The sequence below is a fragment of the Myxocyprinus asiaticus genome, chromosome 3 (assembly GCF_019703515.2).
Source record: "Myxocyprinus asiaticus isolate MX2 ecotype Aquarium Trade chromosome 3, UBuf_Myxa_2, whole genome shotgun sequence".
Classification (NCBI taxonomy): domain Eukaryota; kingdom Metazoa; phylum Chordata; class Actinopteri; order Cypriniformes; family Catostomidae; genus Myxocyprinus; species Myxocyprinus asiaticus.
Window position 1 is genome coordinate 36,329,258 of NC_059346.1, and position 26,322 is coordinate 36,355,579.

The 26,322-nt window shown below is 35.2% G+C and overlaps 1 protein-coding gene across 2 annotated transcripts in view; it reads left to right on the forward strand.

The window, feature by feature from the left end:
• The window catches only part of LOC127429514 (AT-rich interactive domain-containing protein 3A), a 103,728-nt gene that overhangs the window by 56,576 nt on the left and 20,830 nt on the right, over positions 1-26,322 (forward strand). For both annotated transcript variants that reach the window (XM_051678564.1, XM_051678574.1), the window contains one exon: positions 20,343-20,415. In XM_051678564.1, the coding sequence (XP_051534524.1) occupies positions 20,343-20,415 (73 nt within the window). The remainder of the gene's footprint in view (positions 1-20,342; positions 20,416-26,322) is intronic.

Consider the following 26,322-nt stretch of genomic DNA (forward strand, 5'->3'; position numbering starts at 1 on the left):
GCACATCTGTGATGGCAAAAAATGCGTTAGAGCGCCACCTACATTTCAGATCTGCATTTTGTGATGGAAGGTGATAGAGAAAAAATATTTTTTCTAATACTTGCTGCCATCTAGTGGAATAAAATAAGACTTTTTGGAGGGAGAGTGAACGCAACCAGAATTACATGCTTACATAATTGGAGTCTTTTTTTATTATTATTTAATGGGGTGGGGTTCTGAAAAAATTTGACCGAATGTTTAGCAATTAGTCCACAGTATGTGTAAATGGCAAGCTTTTAAATTTGAGTGTGAAAAACTGCAGGCGGCAGCCCAAAAATGCTCCAGAGTTGAAGAGGTTAAAGGGTCTAGTCTTGATAAACTGTAGCTGAATTGTAATCTAGTAGAATTGTTAGTGTTTTAAGTCCAAAAAATCTGTCTGAAACTGTCAGTGAGGCGCTTAACATACTTGATGTTCCTTACCCAACTTCACTGTTCACTGAATTGTTTTACATTCAAAGAGCTTCTCTAAAGCCATCTTTACATCTGAATTGTCATTTAGGTGCATGTATACAGACTACTTAATGCTGCTCAGAGCAGGTATAAATGCATTTACACAGCAATTACAATTGCATAATGTTATGAGACTTATGTTTAAAACATAAAACTATCAATATAGAAATTTGAAATGAATAAAAATATGAATTTACACTTTTAAATATGAAACTAAACTATGAAATATATACTCTATCATTTACACAGAACCAAAGAAGCATCAGAACTGCCTTTGATACTTGGGGCTAAGGTGGGTCAGAAGAGGCATAATGTAGTCTGGCTTTTATGCACCATTGCGTCTTTACGCAATTTTTGAGCAGACACAGAGCAGGCTTAACTCGCTTTGTAAAGATGCCTTTAGTCTCTATTTAGACTGATATTTCCAAAGTAAAATGCAATTTGTGCATCTAGGCCTGTGAAAGAACTCATAGCATACAGTGGAAGGGAGATCCAGCTCTGGGGGGCTCAGTCATGTGAATCAGACCTGACCCCTGTGCATCAGCAATAGTGAAATATGGAGCAGCCTCCATACGGCCAGGCCCGAATGCCTTCATTGTTTTGGCCATTGAGTGTTCTTGCTGAGGTTGCCTTTGCACTGTTCAGTGGATGTGGCCCCCGTTCATCCATTTGTATTGTATGCAATGATTAAACATTTGCCTGCTTCATTAGTCCAGCACTCGGCATGTGCAATTGACCTGAGCTAGCGAGAATTATATCTCAATATGTTTCAGCCTTTTGACAATATTAAAATGCTATCTCGATATTTATGAATTTGCTATGAAATGGGTTTTGATTAGCTCAATATATTGCCCAGCCCGTGTAGCATCACAAAATTTCACGAGCATTATGAAACATTACAAATGAAAACTAGGAGGACATTTTAAATTAGCCAGTTGTATTACTTGACCTGAAAATAAAGTGCAGAGTTAACTGGAAAAAGAATCGTGGTTTGGCGTTATAACAATCACACCTGTTTTTGCTGCTCTAGGCATTAGTTCTATTTTTAATGACAGTGCTGGACATTCCAGTTTTCATGTGGGGATAATTAGAGACGTGGCCTTGGGCTTGGAGGGTAAACATCACACTATTACAACAGGATGGAGGAGGGGCCCCAGTCACTGGACGAAAGAAATGATGAGGGGCAGAAAACACTTAATGACGGGATACTGTGCGGGAAACTGCCACAGATATTCAAGCTCCTATGAGCTTACAGGATTGCTAAGTACCATTAGTCATTAAAAGTATTAAACTCAATGTATCTGTTTTCTCAGAGTAGAACAGAATTTTCTTTAGTGTTCTCTATATGTTCTTATCAGCTGTAGGATCAGTTTGGAAATGTGCTATGTGGCAAAATTACCCACAGGTATTCTCCACGTTGTTTTCTGATGGTGTCATTGGACATAGAGCAGGGTGTGGCCTGTTCATGTCTGGCAGTCATCCTGTGCTTGTTCCTTTACTTTGATTATCGATTTCATGCAGACATGCATAATACTGATAATATATTTATATATATATACATATATATATATATATGTATATATATATATATACACACACAGTACTGTGCAAAATTTTAGGCACTTAAGATGGTTCATAAAAACATTTGTCTTAAGATGGTTATTTATATCTTCAGCTTTTGTGTCAATAGGAAAAATACATTTTAGACTCACAAACATTACTTTTGCAAATAGAAAAGATTACAATAGAAGAACAGGGTGCTCTGCAAGAGATGGCATTGCCCCAACAGAGCCTCGCACTGAACATAGAGTCAGTCTGGGATTACAGGAAGAGACAGAAGCAATTGAGACAGCTGAAATAGATAGAAGAACTCTGGCGAATTCTCCAAGAAGCTTGGTACATCCAATCTGCCAACAACCAAGAAAAACTGTGTCCAGGTGTACCTAGGAGAATTGGGGCTGTTTTAAAAGCAAAGGTGTCCACACCAAATATTGATTTAGCTTTTTTATGTTTACTGGACTTTGTATGACATTAAGTGATAAATGAAAACTATTTACGGCATTATTTTTGAAGACATCCTCACTATGCAACATTTTTCACAAGTGCCTAAAACTTTTGCACAGTACTATATATATATATATATATATATATATATATATATATATATATATATATATATATATTAGATAGATAGATAGTGTATATATATATACACACCAATCAGCCACAACATTAAAACCACCTGCCTAATATTGTGTAGGTCCCCCTCGTGCCGCCAAAACATTCTGAGATTATATTCTTCTCACCACAATTGTACAGAGCGGTTATCTGAGTTACCGTAGACTTTGTCAGTTCGAACCAGTCTGGCCATTCTCCGTTGACCTCTCTCATCAACAAGGTATTTCAGTCCACAGAACTGCCCCTCACTGGATGTTTTTTTTTTTTTTTTTTTTGGCACCATTCTGAGTAAATTCTAGAGACTGTTGTGCTTGAAAATCCCAGGAGATCAGCAGTTACAGAAATACTCAAACTAGCCCGTCTGGCACCAACAATCATCCATCTTTATTATCTAATCAGCCAATCATGTGGCAGCAGTGCAGTGCATAAAATCATGCAGATACGGGTCAGGAGCTTCAGTTTATGTTCACATCAACCATCAGAATGTGGTAAAATGTGATCTCAGGGATTTCCACCATGGCATGATTGTTGGTGCCAGATGGGCTGGTTTGAGTATTTCTGTAACTGCTGATCTCCTGGGATTTTCATGCACAACAGTGTCTAAAATTTACCAACAATGGTGCCAAAAACAAAAAACATCCAGTGAGCGGCAGTTCTGTGTATGGAAATGAGAGAGGTCAACAGAGAATGGCCAGACTGGTTTGAACTGACAATGTCTAAGGTAACTCAGATAACCACTCTGTACAATTGTGGTGAGAAGAAAAGCATCTCAGAATGTGTGTGTGTGTGTATGTATGTGTGTATATATATATATATATATATATATATATATATATATATATATATATACACACTACCGGTCAAAAGTTTTGAAACACTTGACTGAAATGTTTCTCGTGATCTTAAAAATCTTTTGATCTGAAGGTGTATGCTTAAATGTTCGAAATTAGTTTTGTAGACAAAAATATAATTGTGCCAACATATTAATTTATTTAATTATAAAAATAAATAAAAAAAGTTTTTGAAATTGATGACTTGGACCAAATAATAAAGAAAAGCAGCCAATAAGTGCCCAACGTAGATGGGAACTCCTTCAATACTGTTTAAAAAGCATCCCAGGGTGATACCTCAAGAAGTTGGTTGAGAAAATGTCAAGAGTACATGTCTGCAAAATCTAGGCAAAGGGTGACTACTTTGAAGATGCTAAAATATAACACAGTTTTGATTTATTTTGGATTTTGTTTAGTCACAACATAATTCCCATAGTTCCATTTATGTTATTCCATAGTTTTAATGACTTTACTATTATTCTAAAATGTGACAAAAATTATAATAAAGAATGAGTGTTTCAAAACTTTTGACTGGTAGTGTATATATATATATATATATATATATATATACAGTAAAAAAAAATTTACCATAAACCTTATAAAAAGAGAACATTTCATACAAAAAACGTATTTGTATTTTTTTAAATAATGAAATAAAATGGCTGTATAAAGTGTTCTCTTTTTATGATATATGATAGTATTCTAAATGCTGAAATAGATAAATTCTTACTAGTTTCACTCAATTATGAAGGATAGGTGCAAACACAAAATTACATTAAAATGATCAAATATAAAAAATACATTAAATTTTAATTTAATGTAATCATTTAATGCAGTAAAGTTTAATTAATTAATTAATTAATTTGTATGGCTATAAAGTAATTCCATTAAAATGGATAAATAAACACAATTAAATTAAAATATAATAATTTAATAACCTATATTAAAATTACATTAATTAAAATAATTCAACAATGGCTGTTTAAAAGGTTATCTTTGGTAGACTGCACCCATATTTGAGATTTGACTCCTTGCATCCTCATTACTGTTTTCTATACTTATTGCATAAATCATGTCTGACCCTTGTCTTTGCTCGGACACAGGTGAAGGACAGAGAGATCACAAAGCTCCCCCATCCAACACACACACACACACACACACACACACACACACACACACACACAAACCACGAGCCCTTTATTTTCCCTGTAGTTCTTCCCATCAGCTCCAGAATAAAACAAAGGCTTGTTCACCTCACAACTAAAGTGTTTCATTTTAAAAGGCTGTGCTGAGTCTATTTTTCCACAAATTAATGACTGGGGGAGGTGATCAATATATCAATTGTATAGTCTGTATGTCAGCAGCCTCTTTTTGTGTTTATTCTGTGTGGGTCATTGCTACAGTATAATGATGCAATTATTTATTAGCATTTAAATGCTAATCCATATGTCACATTTTCTCATGAGTTTGCATCTGTAGGTACATGACCTGTTTTCCTTTGAATTTATCCCACGTTATCTTGAACATCTATATTATGAGTATGACTTATGCTATAAATTTTTTTTTAAACATTACTTTTACTGTAGGAATTGTAAAGTAGAGTTTTCCCAAAACGGTGGTTGGTTTGGGAAGCTGTTGCTGGTACATTTCCAGACTGTAGATACAAGAGCTGCACTTGTTTTTCATTGAAGTATGGTTCTATGGAATCCTATTTGCAGCTGTCGAGTAACAATTCAAATGTTTTGTGTTTCAGCCAAATAGTTTTCCGAAGGGCACATTTGTTCAGAATGACCACAAAAAAAGAGAAAGAAATGCTTAGAATGTGTTCTTTTCACATGTCTTTTTAATTATAAAGGCTTTGAGGGTATTGACTGTACGTGAAACCAGACATTTTACTTTTACAGAACTCTTAAGCAGTCACATTTTTAAAGCCTGAATGTGGAAATGGCTTTTTTATATAACGAGTGATATATTATATTATAATATATTTTTATTATTGGTTAGAGGTTATAAAGGTATACTGTATCTTTCTGCTAATTTTGATTTTGGTGTCTCTGTCGTTTTTAGTCATGAGTCATCCAGAACACGATGTTATTTTTGGTGCAGTTTTGTTTGCTATTGAATTATCTTACCAGTGCTGCCACTACCTGTAATTTCTAATTCTTCATCTGACGTCCTGATGTCTTATGACCCATTAAATGTGAAAGCAGGACTACTATCAGCAGTTATTTTTTATGCAAAGAAAACTTTTGGGAGTGAACGCCATCCATCAAACACACACCCAGCACATTTGTCACATGAATTGTGTTTGAAAGGCTTTCTATAACCCATCTAGGGGGTCACCCTGAATAAAATGAACCCAGAGCTGGATTAAATGCCTAGAAGCTTGTTTATATATCAAGATTATATGTCCCATTTTTATAGATAATGGGAGACAGGTGGAATTTTGTGTTGTAAACCTGGTTTCACAAGAGCGTATGATACGTTAGCGTGGGTCGTAATTAATTCTGAGGGAGTGGTGAGAATGACATGTGAAAGAGGCCTGTTTTGTTGCTAATCACGACAGAATACATGAGGCAGGATATCTCTCATAATAAAAGGCTGAAAGAGATAATAAGCTGATTTAACCAAATGATTTAGTGTATGATTGAATCTGTATTATAGGACCAGAGGGCATGTGGCTTTGAAGTAGTAAAGATGAAGAGAGTTGTTACTTCATTGGAACATTTGAAAGCTTGTAATAATAGGGCTGGGTCATTGTATGCCAAGTGAAGGCGGCACTGGAAAAAAGACAAGTTGAAGAGTTGGGTCGTCTTTGCTAACCTTTAACCTTTACAGACAAAGCTTATACTTCCCTTTCATACATGTGCATGCAAACAGAAGGTTTTTTTACAGTTAGATTGCAAATTGGTTTGGTAAGAAAGTGTCTCCCAAATGAATAAGTGTGTTTGCAAGTGTGAGGTTCTTCCTATTTTGTAGATCACCATAGTAGGGTGACAGCATTCATTAGCATCAACACATTGTAGAAAAGATTGGTGTCACAGGTACATGTATTCCCAGCTCTAGCTACTAGCTCTTTTGAAGATTTAAAGGGATAGTTCACCCAAAAATGAAAATCATTTACTCACCTTCTTGTTGTTCCCAACCCCTTTTTTGTTTTTTTCAGTGGAACACAAAAGGAGATTTTAGGCAGATGGTTAGCATGTTAGCCTACTTTTATTGCATCTTTTGAAATGAAAGTACAGGGTGACTGAGGGTGTTTTCACACCTGGCTAGTTTGGAGCATTTGTTTCGGAACCTGGTGCGTTTTCTCCCTTAGTTCGGTTCCTTTAGGCATATATGAACATGGCAATTGCACTCAGATCTGCACCTAAACAAGTGGTCCGAGACCACCTAGATGAGGAAGTCTCAGACCGATTGCAAACGAACCCTGGAACGGTTTGCTTGTGGCGAGAATGCAATCCGACCCAACGGACCAACGAACCAAACAATATCCCTATAAAAACCATGAATATACCTCTGTAGATCAGCGCTTCACTGTAATTCATCATCAAAACTCATATATAGCCTTTTGGCGACTATATTAGATGTAGTTGCATGTTTAAAATAGGAGCTGTTTTATCATTCCTGATGTAATTTTAAAATGATCACTTCTCTCGGATAGTGGCAGAACACAGGTAGGATGGCATCAGCAACTTTTTGACAGTTATAATAATAATAATAATAATAATTTCCCGTGGCTTCTCCCTGCTGTTTTGTGTGTGTGTGTGTGTGTGTGTGTTTGTGCGCACGAGAGTCAGCTCTGTGACCGTGAGAACAGGCACTTTTCAATACAGAAATAATACAAAAGCAACTAATGATGGATAAAAATAACTATGATGCAAATTTTACATCGCCTATCATTTGTGTGTTGGATAAAATGTATTTGCCATGCAACCTCTGACTGGAACGCTCATTCTATACCATGCAGTGAAGTTTTGCATAAGCGTGACATAAACAATACTCGAAAATGTGTTACGGTTGAAAACATTTAACAGGTATATCAATTTAACTTTAAATCACGGAACAGCACACAAACGTTCTGACCAATAAGGGGACAGTTTGCTTACCTGTGACTTTTATTGACACAATTTGGTCCATTTTGAAATTATGTCTTGTGAAAGCAAACCGAACCAAGAGGAAAATGCAACATTGTAACAACTTTAGCCCCTGTTTCGGAACAAATCAAACAAGCTACAGGTCTGAAAATGCCCTGAGGCTAACATTCTGGGTGAATTATCCCTTTAATGGCAGGTAAAGCCAAGCGCACACTACACAACTTGCAGTCTGTGCCCTGTACACACTTAAAGACTCACAGTCTTTTATTTTTGGTTGTGGTGGTGTGCACACTACATGATTGGGTGTATTAACTACATGACCATTAGTCCCGACTCAAAAATTTCTTTTATACCAGGTATTGAAGATGCATTTTGGCTGATCCAATCACAAGCAGACCTTGTCTCTTTTGACCACTTGTGTTCATATTTCAAAGGGGAAAGTCTCTGATTTCATGATGGCATACATTGGCAGTGTATTACTGCATGATAATAAAGCATGATAAAAAAGAAAAAATTGCTATGAACCGGCACACCATTGCTCTTTATTATACTTGCATTTAATGATTAAACATTAACGTTTAGAGCAGAATTCTGAGTTATTTAAGTGGAATATCTAATGTGTGTGCATCTCATCTGTGTCACTGCATGTTGATATCAGCCATACTGAAGATCTGTGAAAGTCTTGCATGTATATGCATTTGCTTTTTTTTTTCAGTCAGATTGTTATTTCCTTTTAAATTCGCATGTAACTGGCAGTGGATTAAATGAATCGCCCAAAACTCATTTTAAAGATACAATCCCGAAATTCATTCAAGTCACGCCCACACTAATACGTTTTTTTTTTTTTTTTGAAAGTGCATCTTCCCTGCTGAAATAACCAGCATTGTTGATCACCAACTTACGTTGTGTTTTGGGTGATGGTCCCCCCAGCATGGGATGCTGGTGTGTTGGTGTCTCCACCAGGCTTTTAAACCAGCTTCATCAGAAAGACCATGATGGTCAACCAGCTAGTTTTTGCTGGTGAAAAGCATGGCTTTGCTGGTCTACCAGCTAGACCAGCACTGACCAGCCTAGAACAGCATGGGAATTGTATGCTGGTTAAGCTGGTCTTTTTAATAGGGTTTTCTGTGTTTTGGCCTTCTGTCCACACTGAGGCAGCGTTTTTGACAGCGAAAACTGAGCTTTTTGAAAACGCTTTCCCAAGTGGATTATTTTGAAAATGCCCTCTTCGTGTTTTCAGAGAAATCTGAAAATAATGTCATATTTGTTGTCATGTGATCCATTCAACCCAAAACAATCAAGACGGTGGTCTATGTTGTAGTGGCATTGTTGTGCCTGCTATTCACTTTGATAGTGTTGTTAAAGATAAATGTTACTTTGTACATGATGGCTTACTTATATTTTTCTATGAACAATAAACTGGGATAGTATAACGTATTTTGACATCAAAAAAGTTACATCACATTTAAATATTTTTGCTAATTTGACTATACTTTCAGCTACTAATAAGAGTGACTAATTTTATCATGTTTAAATCCATCCAGCGTAGTTTCACAGATTTTCCCTCAAAATCAGTGCAGAAAATGCAGAAAACATCTGGGCTTACTTTTACGTACTTATGCAGTCGCCAAATGCATTGAAATGAGAACTATATCAGTCACTGTACACTTAACTCTGATAGAAGCATACACTACTTTATTTCACTTAGTCAGAGACACTCACCACAAAAGGCCTGTAAAACTTTGATTGTGATATTGCCACAATTTCAATGGAACCTTTATTGCTTTAGATTGTTAATCAGTAATCAAGATAATGCAATGTACATTTAGGTGTATGCTACACACATTATTGAGAGTATGTATTTTATTCTGTACCATAAAGCTTTATAAGCTGCTCCTCTGTCATCACTATAGGGTTTAAGGTCTAGTAATACAGAGCCCTATTTACTCACTTTTAATAGTTTGAAGTAAAAAGGTGACCATTGCCCCTGTATGATATACGTAAGCTGATAAATCCATTATATAGCACCTGTCTATATTAGTATATTATCAATACATCCTCCCCTCAAAAGTCAGGTTTGAAAATAGACTTGAAACCTCCTAAATCCACAGCAAAAACTCTCCAGATTCACTCCACACAGGCACCCTCTCTTTGAGAGATACATATTGCTTGTTCCTGTAAAGAATGCAGAAGTCACAAAGCTGACTGGCTTGTTTTGACTTAATTACTGGTCAGTTTATTCACATTTTAAAACTGAAGATCTAAGTGTTTTACATATTTTATTTGCTAAAAACCAGCATTTTCTTTTTATACATGTAGATAAAAACAACCTACCCTGTAATTTGAGACAAGCATACTTTCATGGAGCAAGACAAACCAATAAAGGGTGTAGTCAACATGAAATACTTTTGAGAAGTTGACATGTCCTGCAATGTGACATGATAAACTCAATCTAAAACTATTTAAAAAAAAAAATTCTCATTCATTTATCATTATTATGCAATGCAGCTCTTGTGACCTCATTTTGAGAGACTACATGAAACATTTGTACTTGTTTAAAAAAAATAATAATAATAATAATAATTTGCTACATTGCAAGACCATTAAAAACGAATTTGTGAACTAAAATAAATTTTTACCAGTCACAGTACCTAAGACACACTTTCACATGTATATTCACATAAATTTAAACCTAAAATCTTGTTTTTGAAAAACGTCCAATTAGCCATTTAAGTTTTTACATTAAATTATTGATTAAAAAAGACACACACACACACATAAAGAAACTGTCCTGATCAGATGATGTATAATTCATGGTGCTCTGCTTGAGTGACTATGAAGATTTGCTGTGTTTTTCACTTGTAATGAAAGAGCGAAATGTGAGCGCCGAGCAGTTTTCAGTCTAATGCCTTAATTACAATACTGGGGCTTGCCATTTAAGTGTCTTTAATTCTGTCAGACAACCTACTGTCTCTTTTTTCTCTTTTCTCTCACTACCCTTAAATGACTGAGGTTATGTGAACAGTTAATTTTTATTCACATCAAACCAAAATACAGCTATAAAGGTAAAAGCCAAATTATCTAAATAACTATGCATAGACTAGAGAAGGTTCTCATTTAGTTGCCTTTGTGCATCTGATAATGTCTCTGAGCTTGTGGTCAAGCAGAGAGGATTCAGGCTTCTTGTGTAATCTCATGGACAAAGTGCAAGTCTTCAGATTACACAGTAAAACACAATGGTGAAGGACGGTTGATGGACCATCATCACATTCTGCCTGTGGCACCAGATAAAAGCAGAAGCAGTGGTTGATCTCTGATTGCATCATTTGACTGCAACTGACCAATCTGAACATGGCATTTTAGCAAATGAAAATGTAAACATAAAAATATGCATACATTTGAATAAGTAACTTTAGACTGTAATAGAGTTATTTAAAGCTTTAAAGGTGACTTGTGTAATTTCTGCACCACTAGCGTCACCAAACGGAATTGAAAAAATAATTATTTCCCGAATACTCCACAAACTGCCATTGGTAGGCAAACAGATAGACCTACCCCCCAAAAATTTCAGTAAACCTGTTTGAAAACAATGATGGCACTGAAATTACACACTTCACCTTTAAATCAGCACACACCATCATAAGAGTTCTCTTTCATCACAGAAAGGACACATGTTTAGAATAAAGTCTTCAATACAATAAAGAAATAGCCTAATGTAATAAAATTACTTCACCAGGGGATGGTACGGGGCAATTGCATCCCCACATATCAGCCGTAAATGTAGGGATAAATTAATGCCATTGTTGACTTTGATCCACACATGCTAAAATCCTGTGCAGGCTTTAAGGAGATCACTGTTTGCCTGCAGACAGCTTCTCTAAATCAGTAGAGCTTTTAAAATCAAATCAAATCAAATCAAATCACTTTATTGTCACACAGCCATATACACAAGTGCAATGGTGTGTGAAATTCTTGGGTGCAGTTCCGATCAACATAGCAGTCGTGACAGTGATGAGACATATACCAATTTACAATAACATCAAATTAACACAACACAATTTAAACGTCTGTTATACACATAATTACACTCAGCAGTATACAAATAATAACATACACTGTACAGTATACAATACGCACTATATAGATACACATTATTCAATAAAAATACAAAATAAAAATATATAAAAAAGTATATATATATAGAATGTACAGTATTGTACTGAGTTGTGTCGGAGCTCGCAACGCAGCAGCCATACTCGCCGCCATCTTGAGTCCAGATAAAGGACTGAACCTAGAGAGAGAGAGAGAGAGATGTTTTTGGTGGCCATATTTGATTCATGTGCGATAGTCAGAGAGCTATCTCAAGCAGTCCTGCCTTGTGAATATAGCTGCTGGTTTTTAGGATTAGAATTTCTTGAATACATTAGACTCACCTTATGTCACATTACCTTTAAAATTATATAATGGATTTTATTTGTCTGTTCAATACATCAAAATTTGATCACTAGCTTGTTTGGGGCACACTGATCTTGAATTCCCATAGCAGTGGTCCACACCGTAGCAATCTGATTTAGTGTGGTTTCAATTTGAGTCCACTTAATATGGGAATCCCCTTAAATATGGGATTTAAAATATAATTTAAACCTGAAAATAAAAAGAAAGTTTTAGGATTTAAAAGAAAAATATTAAAAAAAAAAAAAAAGAAGAAGAAGAAGAAAAATGATATAAAACAAATAAGAATTATTTAAATTTCTGCACTATTTCTTAATCACTAATCAAATAAGCACATTTGTGTCATTGACCATTGTGATGAGGAGGAGGGCATGGCCGGGCCGTGAGGACGCACAGCCGGCGCTGAATCAGGTGATCAGCGGGAGAGCTAGATAAAGGGGAGCTGGAGAAGCCAGTTCGAGAGAGAGAGACGCACGCGGCCACGTGTGTTTGTGTTATGTTTTTTTAAGTTTGAGATATATATTGAGAAAAATAATGCATGGATCATCAGGTTTTGCACAAATTTGTGAAGTCCATGCTAGCTCAAATGCATGCTGTCATTAAAGCAAAAAAGAGCTGTTCCAAATACTGAAGATATCCTGAAACTCATGTTAATTTTTCAATGCAACTTTTATCTCAAATTGTTATATAATTGTATATTTTATTGTAGTTTGCAATGAAAAAAAATAAAAATAGAAAAATACTAAATAAAAGCATTTTCACAAGTGTCTCACTGTAGGTCTAGTGTAGTTTGGGCAAAAGCCCATATTCATCGCAGAAGGACCTTTTCTCACAGCTCCCTCTAGGGAGTTAAAAGGGCACCTGCACAGTTCTGCCCCCGTAAAATAACACTTAGCTCTGGCAGTACATGCTCAACTCACTGCCACTTAATCCAGTCCGTCAGCTCAAGTACCCGGACAAATCCCATTAGGAGGAACTCCATCAAGGAAAGACAAAGATCAGCTCTTCATATTAGCTTACACATCTCATTATGTCAGCTGAGCTTGCTGCAGAGCTCCACACCATTGTGAGGATGAGCATGTGTGTATGGCAGTGTGTGTGTGTGTGTGTGTGTGTGTGTGTGTGTGTGTGTGTGTGTGTGTGTGTGTGTGTGTGTGTGTGTGTAATGGAATGGAAGCAGTACTGGCAGTCCGCCAGTTTGGACCAGTGCCACAGTGACCAGTCTTGCTGTTCCCGAATTAACTCCTGCTCCCTTGCGCTTGTGCTTCTCACACACTCACATTCACACACACACACAGGCATGTTAAGCCCAGCAGTTTCCCAGGAGCTCCAGGACCCAGTGCATAAACACACATACACACGTGTCTACACACACTATCAGTGCCACACACAATGAGGGAGGATCTTGTGATCGATTCTGATGTCATGGGATTTTTCCCCCAGTATTGATGCTTGTTAATTAGTGGTTTGTTAGCACAGTGATTGTTACCTTTAAAATGACCTATTCCACATTTATTCATCTTTTTATTTTATCGCATCACAATCATTTTGACAATTATTTAAAAATAATACATCACTCACATTTTCCCAAGAATATAAAGCACATTCAGAACAAATTCGCTACACTGCTAAATACGGTAATGCAATTCCATAGTATTTTAATGACTTATTAAGCAACCGTTCCGGTCCTCAAATCTGTGTTGTAAGAGTGCTGATATTTAGCATAACTACCTTGGGACACTTCACTGATTTTACATATACACCAGAAAGCCATTTATTGCAAGAAATCTGCTTAAGACTTGAATCTGCTTAAGACTTAAGACGTCGTAAAGGTTTACAAGCACTGTGTCATCGGCTTTTTCTTTACAACCATATACATGCGGATTGGTCAGTAAGCAGTTTTCTCCACAGCAACGTAATTTCCCCATAACGCCTGTGTAAATAACAAGCATGGGATCAGAGGAAGACTTAGTTATTTTATTCTCTGTTGCTTTGCTTTATTTGTTGCTCTCTTTGTTTCCTTAACTTTCCATCGCACCTGCAGCGGAATTGCACTTCAATATTGGGGTTTTCCTCTTACATCAAACTCTGGGATTCCCCCAGTGTACTTGAGTGCATATACACGGACATGAGGGACAGTAGTCGATATTTTAAATTGGTGTGTATAAATGGGTATAGTTTATAGTGTACTGTATGCTTTTCCCTTTTCCCACTGCACTCCCAGAAATGTTTAATACTTTCAGTTGTATTGACCATTGTGTATAATATATGGGTCCATCCTATGATGTTAGTCATCCGGTCTGTTTCACGCACATGCACATCCTTCAAAAACCTTTGGCCACAAGGGGTTTACATGACCACATAAGCTGCGTTCTCTGGGAGACACCCAGGTGTGTTAAATGCCTTCTCTTAATCCTTTAAACTGTGTAAGGAAAATAGCGTTCTCGTTTACATGATGTTTCAGAACGCTGCTTTCTGCAAAAACCCTGGAACAAACAGTTTTCTTAAGTGCATGTAAACGTGGTCACTGATGGAGCATGGTGCATTTGTATTGAATATCACCACCGCTGTAATAACCTGCAACACCCCGCACTACAGCAGCCTTGCTTGTGTGATATTGCTTGAACTTCTAAATTGACTACCTTATCTTTTATAGGTAATAACTTATATAATACAGTACCTAACATTTTTACTTTTCTGCTTTGCTGAAAGCCAGAATTTTTAATAAGTGCTCTTGCACATATTAAACAGAGCGTGTATTATTTGCAAGGTCACAGAGGTTACAAAGTAAAGAAGTAAAAGCATTTCCAAACTTTTAGGTTAAGAGTCAGTCCCTCTGCTGAGCCTCCAGGTTTTAGTATGACATATAGTAGTTTAGTTCTAGACTGCCTGAAGCTTCACTTGAACTGGGTTCAAAGTCATATTCCTGCTCCCCCTACATTGACTTCATTGCTTTTGACACTTAAAAAATGAATGGTGTGTGTGTGTGTGTGTGTGTGTGTGTGTGTGTGTGTGTGTGTGTGTGTGTGTGTGTGTGTGTGTGTGTGTGTGTGTGGGCAGGTTTAAGTGGTTTACGAGGACTTTTTTTTTAGGTTACAAACTGGAAATTACAAGGGTATTATGCTATAAATGTGGTTTATGAGGACATTTCTAGTGTCCCCATAATTCAAGTCGCTTAAAAAACAATGTTTTATTGAAAATGTAAAAATGCAGAACGTTTTTAGTGAGGGTTAGGTTTAGGGGTAGGGTTAGGGTTAGGGTTAGGGGATAGTATAGTTCGTTCAGTATCAAAATCATTATGTCTATGGAGAGTCCTCATAATGATAGCTGCACCAACGTGTGTGTGTGTGTGTGTGTGTGTGTGTGTGTGTGTGTGTGTGTATGTGTGTGGGCGGGCTTGGGTGGTTTACAAGGAAATTTTTTAAGGTTACAAACTGGTAATTACAAGGATATTATGCTATAAATGTAGTTTATGAGGACATTTCTAGTGTCCCCATAATTCAAATCGCTTAAAAAACAAACTAAACGATGTTTTATTGAAAATGTAAAAATGCAGAAAGTTTTTTGTGAGGATTAGGGGATAGAACCTATAGTGCATACAGTATAAAAATCATTACGTCTATGGAGAGTCCTCATAAGGATAGCTGCACCAACGTGTGTGTGTGTGTGTGTGTGTGTGTGTGTGTGTGTGTGTGTGTGTTTCACTGACAAAGAATGTCACCCTGTCACTGGCCCACCTACCTGATTTGAGGATTATGAAACTATGTTGATAGCTCTTGGACACTGTTTAAACACAAGAAAAGTGTTTGTTGTTCTACTCACAGTCTAGAAGTCAGTGTATATGATTTGTCAGATCCCTCAAAGTTGGTCAGGGTAGGCGAAAGAAAACCACAGGCGAAAATGTCTTTATAGATGTCTTTATAGATGTGGAACATTTTAGTTGTGTGTGAAGGATAATTTATTGTATTGTGAAGAGCTCCCTCTACTGAAATCCTGCTGTGATACTTCTTACATTGTGCACACCTAAACAACAATAATATATATTCTAAAAGTTACTAAAGTTCATCATGTTTTACAGTTTTGTTTTGTTTTTTTTCATTTTCTGATTTAAATGAGCTCTGATAATATATTAAATGCTAAATAATTTATTTGTAAGGACAAATCATTGTATTTTTGAAAGTTTTTATTCAAATACGTAATTCATAAATTACTCAAATGAGCATTTGGCATCACATCTTCCCCTCTCTGTTTTTTGCCTGTACACGTTTAACCTTCAGTCATTCATGGTTAAGTCAGTGTGTGATCAGCAGCCTAAAGGGTTTGACATTATAAGCAGCCTGTGTCATTTGAAACTTGGAGGAATCATTTAGAAGCTTCATAACGAACACACACACACACACTCACGCTCAAAACTGAATAGTTCAGTAAGAAAGGAAATACTTCATGCCCTTAATTATTGTATTCCCCAGGGATTGATTTGTATTTAAACTTGGGAACTTTTTACCCACCTTTATCATTTATTTTTGCTACTTTTAAATGGCTTTTGTTTATAGATTTTATTGTTTTAACCTCGTCCCAGACCCTGACTTCCAATCTTAAAATACAAAAGTCTATCATAAAAAATGTAATTATTGCAATGTTACTATTTTACATTTACTATGATAATGTAAAAAACAAAACAAAAAAAAAACATTTAGATGATTTAGTTATGTGTGTGTTTATGATATGTAAAATGTAGCTATGAAATTACCCTTAGCAAGACAAAGGAGTCTGCCATTCTATTCCAAAAATGTTTAAAATGTAATTTCCACCACAGAATGTTGTCAGACAACACATACATAATTTGGGATGCGGTGAAAATGACATTTGTTGGTTCATAAAAATTACTATTTAGGAAAAAATTACAAAAATGCTTGAGTTGTCTTGTGGTGCATGAATGTGTAGCTGACATATTAAAACTAGATAGGTAAAGTTTGTAGAATAACAGTATCTTGGCTTCATCAAGCCAACATAATGAAACTCAAGCATTTGAAAAGTGTTTTGAAAAGTTTGCTTTTAGTTTACATTAAAGGTGCACTCAGTAAGTTTTTGTTCACATTGTCTTGGACTTACACTGACACCTAGGGGTAGGGATTGACATTTTCAAAACATTTTGTAGTCGAGTACTCTAACCCACAAAAAAACGAGTAATCGATTACTCATAAGTTAAAATGTAAAAAGTATGGCATGTACGTGAAATTTAGATTTTGTTTTATTCACAAATTTTTCCAAGAACGGTTTCAAAATAAACAATGAACAATATGCATTAGTAAAAATGAAAATAAGATTAAAAAAATAAAAAAACATTTTAAGGAAAAAAAGATTTGCATTCACCCAGAGCTTAGAAAGATAGTAACCAATTCTGATGGCATTCGGGTAATGCACATATACTGTATAATATCTGAGTCTACATAAACACCATCACATATTTATAATTTCAGATGTTATTATACAGAAAAACAAGTGCTGAAAGTTGGCTTTTTATAAAATCCGCTCTGCCCATGTTAAGAGATTTAACGCACACACACACACATACTGTACTAATAAGCTTCAGAGTTTCTCGTACTGCTTCACAGTTTCATTCCACCATAAAAGCAAATCCTCGTCTGTTGGTTTGCATGATTCCAACAAGAACCAAATATCAATAGAGTAGAATTTAATAAAAATTCTAATAATATTAATATTTGAGTAGTTTTTTTAATAGTCGACTAGCTGGTGCAGAAATAGTACTCAATTAGTCGATTACTCGTGCACATCCCTACTTAGGAGCATGGATGCAGCATCATTCAATCACAAATGTTTTTATTTAAAGATGCCATTGTAGAAAATCACTATTCACAGTCAGCCATGATTAATTTCATCTATGTGTGAAAGTGTCTAATAACAGGGTGGTTACTGAGATTAAGTATGGCACCTCCCATGAGGGGAACCCCTCCATGTAGAATAAAACATATTTTATAAGGTTTCGTATGTCAGTTATCATGATTTTATAAAGATGTTTCAAAATTGCAATCGATTTCTTAAAGAGTTAAACTTTTTTAATGAGGCAAAAATTAATGAGTGCACCTTTAAGTCAATAGCGCCAAAAGTACCCATAGTTAAATAATTCAACAACTCATGTGCATAAACTCATGAGAGAGATTTTCAGAATCAGACCTTCGAATCAATGTAGATGTAATTTAACAAAATATTTGGCATACAGTATGTGAACAAATTCTGAATCATGTAGGATTTGTGAGTCCAAATGCATTCAGTGCTCTACATTCCTGCAGTAATAATGCTCGGAACAGAACTAATATGACCGTAATGGACCACTCAAAAGTGAAGCAGAGCTCTAATGTATTTTCCATCTGTTAATATTTAATGGAGTGTTGTAGATGTCATTAATTATCCCTTTACTGGTCACTCCAGCTTAGTGATGACCTCTGCACAATTACATCACCTCAATCTTACTGTAATAAATCTCTAATTTACTGTTATGGCTCCTGCCATTTTATCTGTGGGCAGAGTGTTGGCTTGATTGAAGTGAATTTTTATTTATTTTTAATGTGGAAAGATTGGTTAGGCATAATTTAAAATTGTTTAAATTGATTCTTCACAGTTTAAAAAAAGAATATCTTGTAAATGTGTCTGGGTGTTTATAGAAGTATTTTTGTATTTGTATGATAGTATGTATTTTTATGGTTAATAAATACTTTGAAGTGATTCTCTATGCCCGAATGCTAGTTAATGTGCCAGAGAAATTGTGTTGTTTGGCTTATTCCACATATTAGCATATAAATGTATTCTTGTGTTTCTCGAACACATCAATTGAAGCAGGTTTCTCATGTTACAAATTCTGATGCTCAACAACTTGCCACACAGTTGATAATACTGCGCTTAAAGTCTGTGCATCAATATCTGCACAAACATAATTACATCTACACAACTGGACAACCACATAGCAAGGGTAAATGAGTTTAAGTTTAAGGGCTAGTTCACCCAAAAATGTTAATTTTGTCATTCCAACCCTATATGACATTCTATCTTCCATGGAACACAAAAGGAGTTGTCAGAATGGCTTTCATTTTATGGAAAAAAGATGCAATGAAACTGAATGGTGACTGAGGCTTTCATTCTGCCTAAAATCTCTTTGTGCTCCATGGAAGAAAGAAAGACATACGGGTTTGGAACGAGTAAATGACAAGAGAATGTTCATTCTTGGGTGAACTTCAACTTGAACTGTCTGATTCAGATGGACCTTTCTTTAAATAAATCTTAAAAGTATGCAGGATATACTGTATAGACTTTACAGACTTTACTGCATTTTAGAGGATAATGTTGTATTAGAGATTCTTTTGGTTTGCTTGCTGTATTTCAAATAGCACATTTTTTATTTGAAATGTCATGTATGGGCAAAAGCCAGTTGTGTTTGTTCACACTTTAAACCCACTGTACCTTCTTTCTGAGGCATTGATTGCATTGGTCCTTTAATATTGGTGACAGCTAATACACTCTTAAATGATCGGTTATTATCTCCGGGGCCTTGTTCCATGTGCCCCGCTGTTTCCAAAGGTCATCCCTCTGTCTTCCTGTATCGACCTGCTCGCCTGTTAACGTGGACTAAGACTTATTGAAAGTGAAGGTTGAGGAACATATTTCCATCAGGTTGCAGTTCTGTTTTCGAGATGGCTTTTAAAAGGCTCTTTTGATCATGTATAGAGAGGGACAGGATGAGAAACATAATGGAATAGCCAATAAGGGGAAAAGCTCATGTAGAATGCATGTGGTTTCACACAGGTGGGATTGTATCAGCATCCAGCTATAATACAGTATATTTAATGACAGATGAGCATATAGCAGTGTCAGAAATTAGCTATTTTATAAAGGAGCAATATTTGCCCTGTGGAATTGATATTTAGTGCCATTTTTTTAACTAAATTCTTCAAGTAAATTAATTGAAATCAATTCTCAATCAAATGAACATTCAATAAAAAAGTAGCTGTCTTTTAATAGATATCATAATCCAATAAATGCTTTGTTTAATACATTTTAAAGATTAATTTGATTAATCCATTTTTGTCATCACATTTAAAATATCTGGGCCATTTTTTACACTTTTGGTGGCATTTTTGCCCCGAGCCCGGGTTAATTTCTGGCCCTGTTGTATACTTAAAATTTCTAGGTATAATTGCTATGAATAACTCCCAGAACAACACAGACATAATATTCCATCTTCTCAAAATACTAATGATGCATCTTCTTTGTCATTTCACAGCTGTATGAACTGGATGATGATGAGAAAAGAAAGGAGTTCCTTGACGATCTCTTCAGTTTTATGCAGAAAAGAGGTGAGTCTTGCTGTGTCTGTGTGTGCAGCTATTCAGATTGCAAATATAAAAAGCTAACACACCCCTTCACACCCACATTACACAAGCTTAGCTTGCCATTAGATGAAAATATTTGCATACGGTATAGGACTTTCAAGCTGTAGCTTTATAAGTGATCAAATTTTCATTTTTTATAGCAAAACAAATAACAGAAGCTAATGTATATTAAAATATTTTTGTAATAAAGTTAAATGAATATAAGAATAAAAACTTAGAATATAATGAGGATCTTTTTTCATATGAACAATTTGAATAAATATGTTTGATTATAATTGTGCATTTAGATGATTGCCACCTGCATTCTAAAACAAAGTATCATATATGTCTAACAGCCATCTGCAGCCTTGCCAACAATAGAAATGCAGGGTTTATTGTTGTGCTAAAAGCTGCAAATGTGTAGAAACTATTGTGATAGGCTTTTTCAGGTTTCCTGCTTGAAACTTCCAGTTCTCTGAAGTGTTGCTGCCTCATTGGCGTGTTTCTGCCCTTGATGCTATCTGAAACAACGGCTTCTGCTGTTTGTTTTATAATTACTCTCAGATTATGTGAAAAGATCCCTGAGGGGATGACCTTGCCACAGTGGGAAAGGCAGCATCCTGGTATTATGTTAGCCTGCCATAGCATAATGAATTTTCAGCTTTTACTGAGGAGGGAGGTACATCATCTGAGAATTTTTCTCACAGAGGTGCTTCAGGAGATATTAGCCTCAGATAATGTATAGGGGAAATATAAGAACTTTAATGGTCTTACATAATGTGAGGAAGGTTGCAGCCTTTAAAAGAAAGAAAAAAAAAAAAACAAGACAGGACAAAATTAAAGAGTTATTTTCACTGCACAGAAATGTTTTTATTATTTTGAGTGGCTCTGTTTTGGTAATATAGTGTATTTTCACTGTAATTTAGTTTTTTCATCCAAGTCATTATTGATCTGAAATTGTTTCATAAACAATAAAAAGCGTCCACTCTTACAGTATCTGTATCTACATAAAATGTATTTGGTTATTTTCATAACTCATTTTAAACTTATGGACACTGTAAAAGTTATTCACTTACAAATAGAATAGAATAGAATAGAATGTATATCATCTAAATGTTGAGTGAGTTTCCCTGATTTAGTTGACATTGTTTTATTTATAATCAAGAAAAACACCATGAACATGGTGGTAATTTACAACCATGATCAAACAGCTTTCCTTTTCTTACATAAAGTGTACTTTAAGCATGATTGACTGAAAAGTTGTATTATGAACTTGTCATGCACAATCATCTCCAAGTCAATAAAACATGCAGTGGATTCTTCCAAAGAAAGAAGAGTTGAGTGAGAAACCCTCTGTTAATCCATGAGTAATGACAGATGTGCCTCTACAGTTTGTGGCTGTGTGCCTGTGGAGGAATCATTCCTTGCACATTACAATGAGGGTAATTAGAAGCAATTCGACAAAATCTGTGTGTAAATGTATTCATGGTGTGTTGCTGACCCAGCAGCCAATCAGCAATACAACATATTATTACTGAAAAACACTTGCAGAGCCCACTTTATTCTTTTTCAATACATACTACATATCGGTGCTATGATGATATCATTAGTTTCACAATACAGTTTGTAGTTTAGCAGTTCGTGTTGTACTATATTTTAAAATATTCTTGGGTGTTATAAGATTTTGTTTTATTGAAGCAGCTAGTTTCCTTTAAAAAAGTTATGTGGTGGTGCCAGTTCTACCTGGTGCTACCACCATGGTACATGAAAACAAAAAAACATGGTAATACTGTACCATGGTACTTTAAAGGAGCTTATTTTACCTGATCTAACACTTAAAATTAGTTTTGTTGCTGTAACCTAATGTGTACTGGTTGATTTATTGACGTTAAATTATATTTTTGATTGAAACCAGTTAATTTAGTTACCACAAAATGCAAATTTTTAGGTCAACTTTTTTTTTCTTTCAGTGTACTGTAGGTTAAAAAAATGTCTGTGTATATTTTGTAAATGGTTGTTGTGTTTTTCCATGTTTATCAGGGTATAGCAATTTTTCGTTTTGATTTAGTTTAGTTTTCATTCGTTTTCACTCTGTGACTATTAGTTGTTATGTTTTTCAGTTTTTTTTTCTAGTTTCAGTTTAGTTTTACAGTATATGTTTTATATTAGGATTCATTTAAATACTATATTAAATATAATTTAAATATGTTTAACACAGTTATAATTCTCAGGGTCATCTATTAATATAGCTATCGAGTGACATTTTCTTGTTTAATCAAGGCAAGTTGCACTATAAATGTTTTTTTGTAAAGGTAACCTTAAAAATGTGCTTCATATGGTTCCATGTAAATTAATTGGTTTTATTCAGTTCAAAAAATGTATGTAATCTGACTAAATTTACCTGACAGATTAGATTAAACCAACAAAAGTAATTTTTTTATGGAATAGATGCACTCACTGAGAACTTTATTAGGAACACCTGTACACCTACATATTAATGTGCTTATCTAATCATCCAATCATGCAATCATGCAGATACGGTTCAGGAGCATTAGTTAATGTTCACATCAACCATCAGAATTGGTAAAAACAATTATCTCAGTGCTTATGATTGTGGCATGATTTTTGGTGCTGGATGATCTGGTTTGAGTATTTCTGTAACTGCTGATCTCTTGGGATTTTCACACGCAGCAGTCTCTAGAGTTTACTCAGAATGGTGCCAAAAACAAAAAATATCCAGTGAGCGACAGTTCTGTGGACAGAAATGCCTTGTTGAAGAGTGAGGTCAACAGAGAATGGCCAGTCTGGTTCAAGCTGCCAGAAAGCCTATGGTAACTCAGATAACCACTCTGTACCATTGTAGTGAGCAGAATAGCATCTCAGAATGCACAACACATTGAACCTTGAGGCGGATGGGCTACAGCAGCAGAAGACCACGTCGGGCACTTTATTAGGACCATAGTGTTCCTAATAAAGTGCTCAGTGAGAGTAGATCAGGTAGAAATAGACACTTGAGGTAACAGTTGCATGTTACCACTTTTTCAGTGTAAATTTTAATGTACTGTGTCTCTAAAACAAAATTTAATATTCATTTTAATTTTATTATAGTATGTTTTGGAGTCATGAAAATTATTTGTTAGTTTTGTTTATATTTTTAATTCATTTGGTGAAAAAAAAAAATTCTGCTTTTGTTAACAGTAATAATGATATTTATACAATGTATAGACACATCTATATACATCTATACAGTATTCCAATGTATCTATGATGAATTATGCATAGAAAATCTTTTCTGAAGCTTCCTATACCAGTGATATTTTTTAATATATTTGTTTATACAGTACATCATGTGTGGCCATTTTGACTAGTCAAACCATCTTTGCAACAGATTTTCAAAACTTCACCTTAGTGTTTTGGTTTAGTTTTGGGGCAGTTAGAGGTCTCGGGATATCTGATTTATTTGACCTGAGAGGTAAGAGAGGACAGGGAGGGGTGAGTTGTCATTTAGGTCTGTCTCATCTGTTTAGATTTGTGATGACAGGAATGCAGGGCAGGTTTTATCGCAGTTCACGCTGTTGTTATTGCGCCATGGGCTAATCCATCTGAGACAGCCAATGAAGAGTCGCCCAGACTAGTGATGCCATGACATAAAAATGCCTGAATGCAGTGAAGTGAAGCTCTTCCTGTCAGCTCAGCCATGAGATCAAATATAATTAAATCCCCTCCGTTTCTGTTCTTATGCTTGATGTCTACCTCTGTATTGACTTGATTGCTCAGGAAATCTGAACACCCAGAACACTCATGAAAGGCTCAGTTACATTTATAAATGAGCAGATTGGATAGAAAGTATTTGTTATTAGCACTGGTTGTGACTTGATTTGGTTAGACTTCTTAACAAGTCTATAAAGGATATTTTCATTCTTTAGTGTGAATGAAAAGGGTGTTTCACACAATCATTTATTTGGCTACATTTTACTAGTTGCTTTACTGCAGAAAACTCCAGTTATAATCATTCATATTAATCTACCCCTTTATTTTTTAATGAAGCATTTTGAGATCATAAGATCTGTTATGTGTTTTGGGAATGCCTGTTATAAATAAATTAATCTTTCAGCACATAATGCAGGTTACCTGCAGTACTTGTTTCAATGTTGTGTTAATAATGTTTCTATGGTATTAAATGACCAAGTGGCTTTCATAGCTGCGTTATCATACTGTGTGACTGACAGCATGAATAGAAAGGAAATTCCCATAAGTTTTGACAGTCAGTATAGTCATTAAAGACCGTTGGAGCTGTTGAATCACATCACCATTTGGATAAAGGATTCAAAATGCTATCTAGTAATACATGTTCAGTCAGAGTAGATGGTAAGAGACAGGGATGCTTCTGGAGTCAATGGGTATTCAGGGCATAGCCATTGCATTTGTGAATGTGTCTGGGGCCAACCTTAGATCTAATATTGGAATATGACTTTGAAATAAATGTTAAAAGGAGTAGTTTTTATTAAGTAATTATTTCACTATTACTGCAGTTAAAACTAAAAAGGTCCTAACCTTAGTCTCAGCCTCAGACATACCTGAAGATCATGTGTACTTTAGCATTGTATGTTGTTAAAAATGATGTAGTTACAAGACTTTTTGTCTCTTTCAGCTTTCTGTATTCAGATTTATTTTACAGTAATGGTATGCCAGGTGTTTTTAAGTTTGTTTAGAAATAATCAGGCTGTTACAATGAATGCTTCTGAAAAAAAAAATTGTTGCTGGATTTGTCCAACTTTGGCATTGTGCCTGAATAAAAGAGTTTGCAAGAACTGCAAATAGACAGGCTCACAAAAATTGGTTTGCTCACAAATTCCTCAAGCACAACTATATTCTGCAATATTCCTACAATATGAGTTTATGCCAGTAGTCAAAATTATGGCTTACGAGTCTACGTCTGAAGAATAGAGAACAATTGCAGCTCATTATGATTTGATTAGTGTCTAAAATTACTAGCCATGACAACTTAGATGATACGAAACATTTTAAACCTACTTTTAAGATTTACGCATTTCAATTTCATAACAAATTTTCATCAAATTTAATTTTATAATCTTTAACTAAATTAAATGAAAGGTGCACTTGTCTTTGTGTCATCTTGGACTTACAGTGACACCTAGTGGTGTGGATGCAGCATCATTTAAAATCAATAGTTTTCAGTTTCAGATGCCATTGTAGAAATGTAGTATTCACAGTCAGCCATTATTACTTTAATTAATGAGTGAAAGTGTCAAATAACAGGACGGTTACTGAGATTAAGCGAGTAGTATTCGGCTGGTCATGTGATTATAACAGCAGCCCCCATGTGTGGACCCTCTCCATGTAGAATAAAACAGCTTTTATAGGGTTACTGATATGACTTCATTTTAATGTGAGTGGTCATGATTTCTTACATATATTACAAAATTACAATTCATGTCTTTAGGAGTTAAACTTTTTTAATGAGGAAAAAATTACTGAGTGCACCTTTAATAAAATTTAATAAAAATATTTTTTAGTTAATTCAATTCAGTTTAATTTGAAAGAAATATTTATGAAATTGAAATGCACTTACATTAAATATTGCTTGACCCACGGTAATGGTCAAAGTTGTTTGTGGGTGTTTTTTGGCAGCCTAAGTCAAAGTTAGCAATAGTAGAACAATATACAAATTCAATGATTGCCTTTATTGTCCAATTATACCTGATCTAACCCTTAAGACCCTTACAAAACCTGATGCTACCTAATATTGTCAGGTTGATTCGGTCGTATTAAATAATATTTTTGACTGAAAACTAGTTTATTGGCATGTTACCCCATGAAGTACATTTTTTAGGTTACTTGACATTTTTTTTTTCAGTGTAAACTATGGAA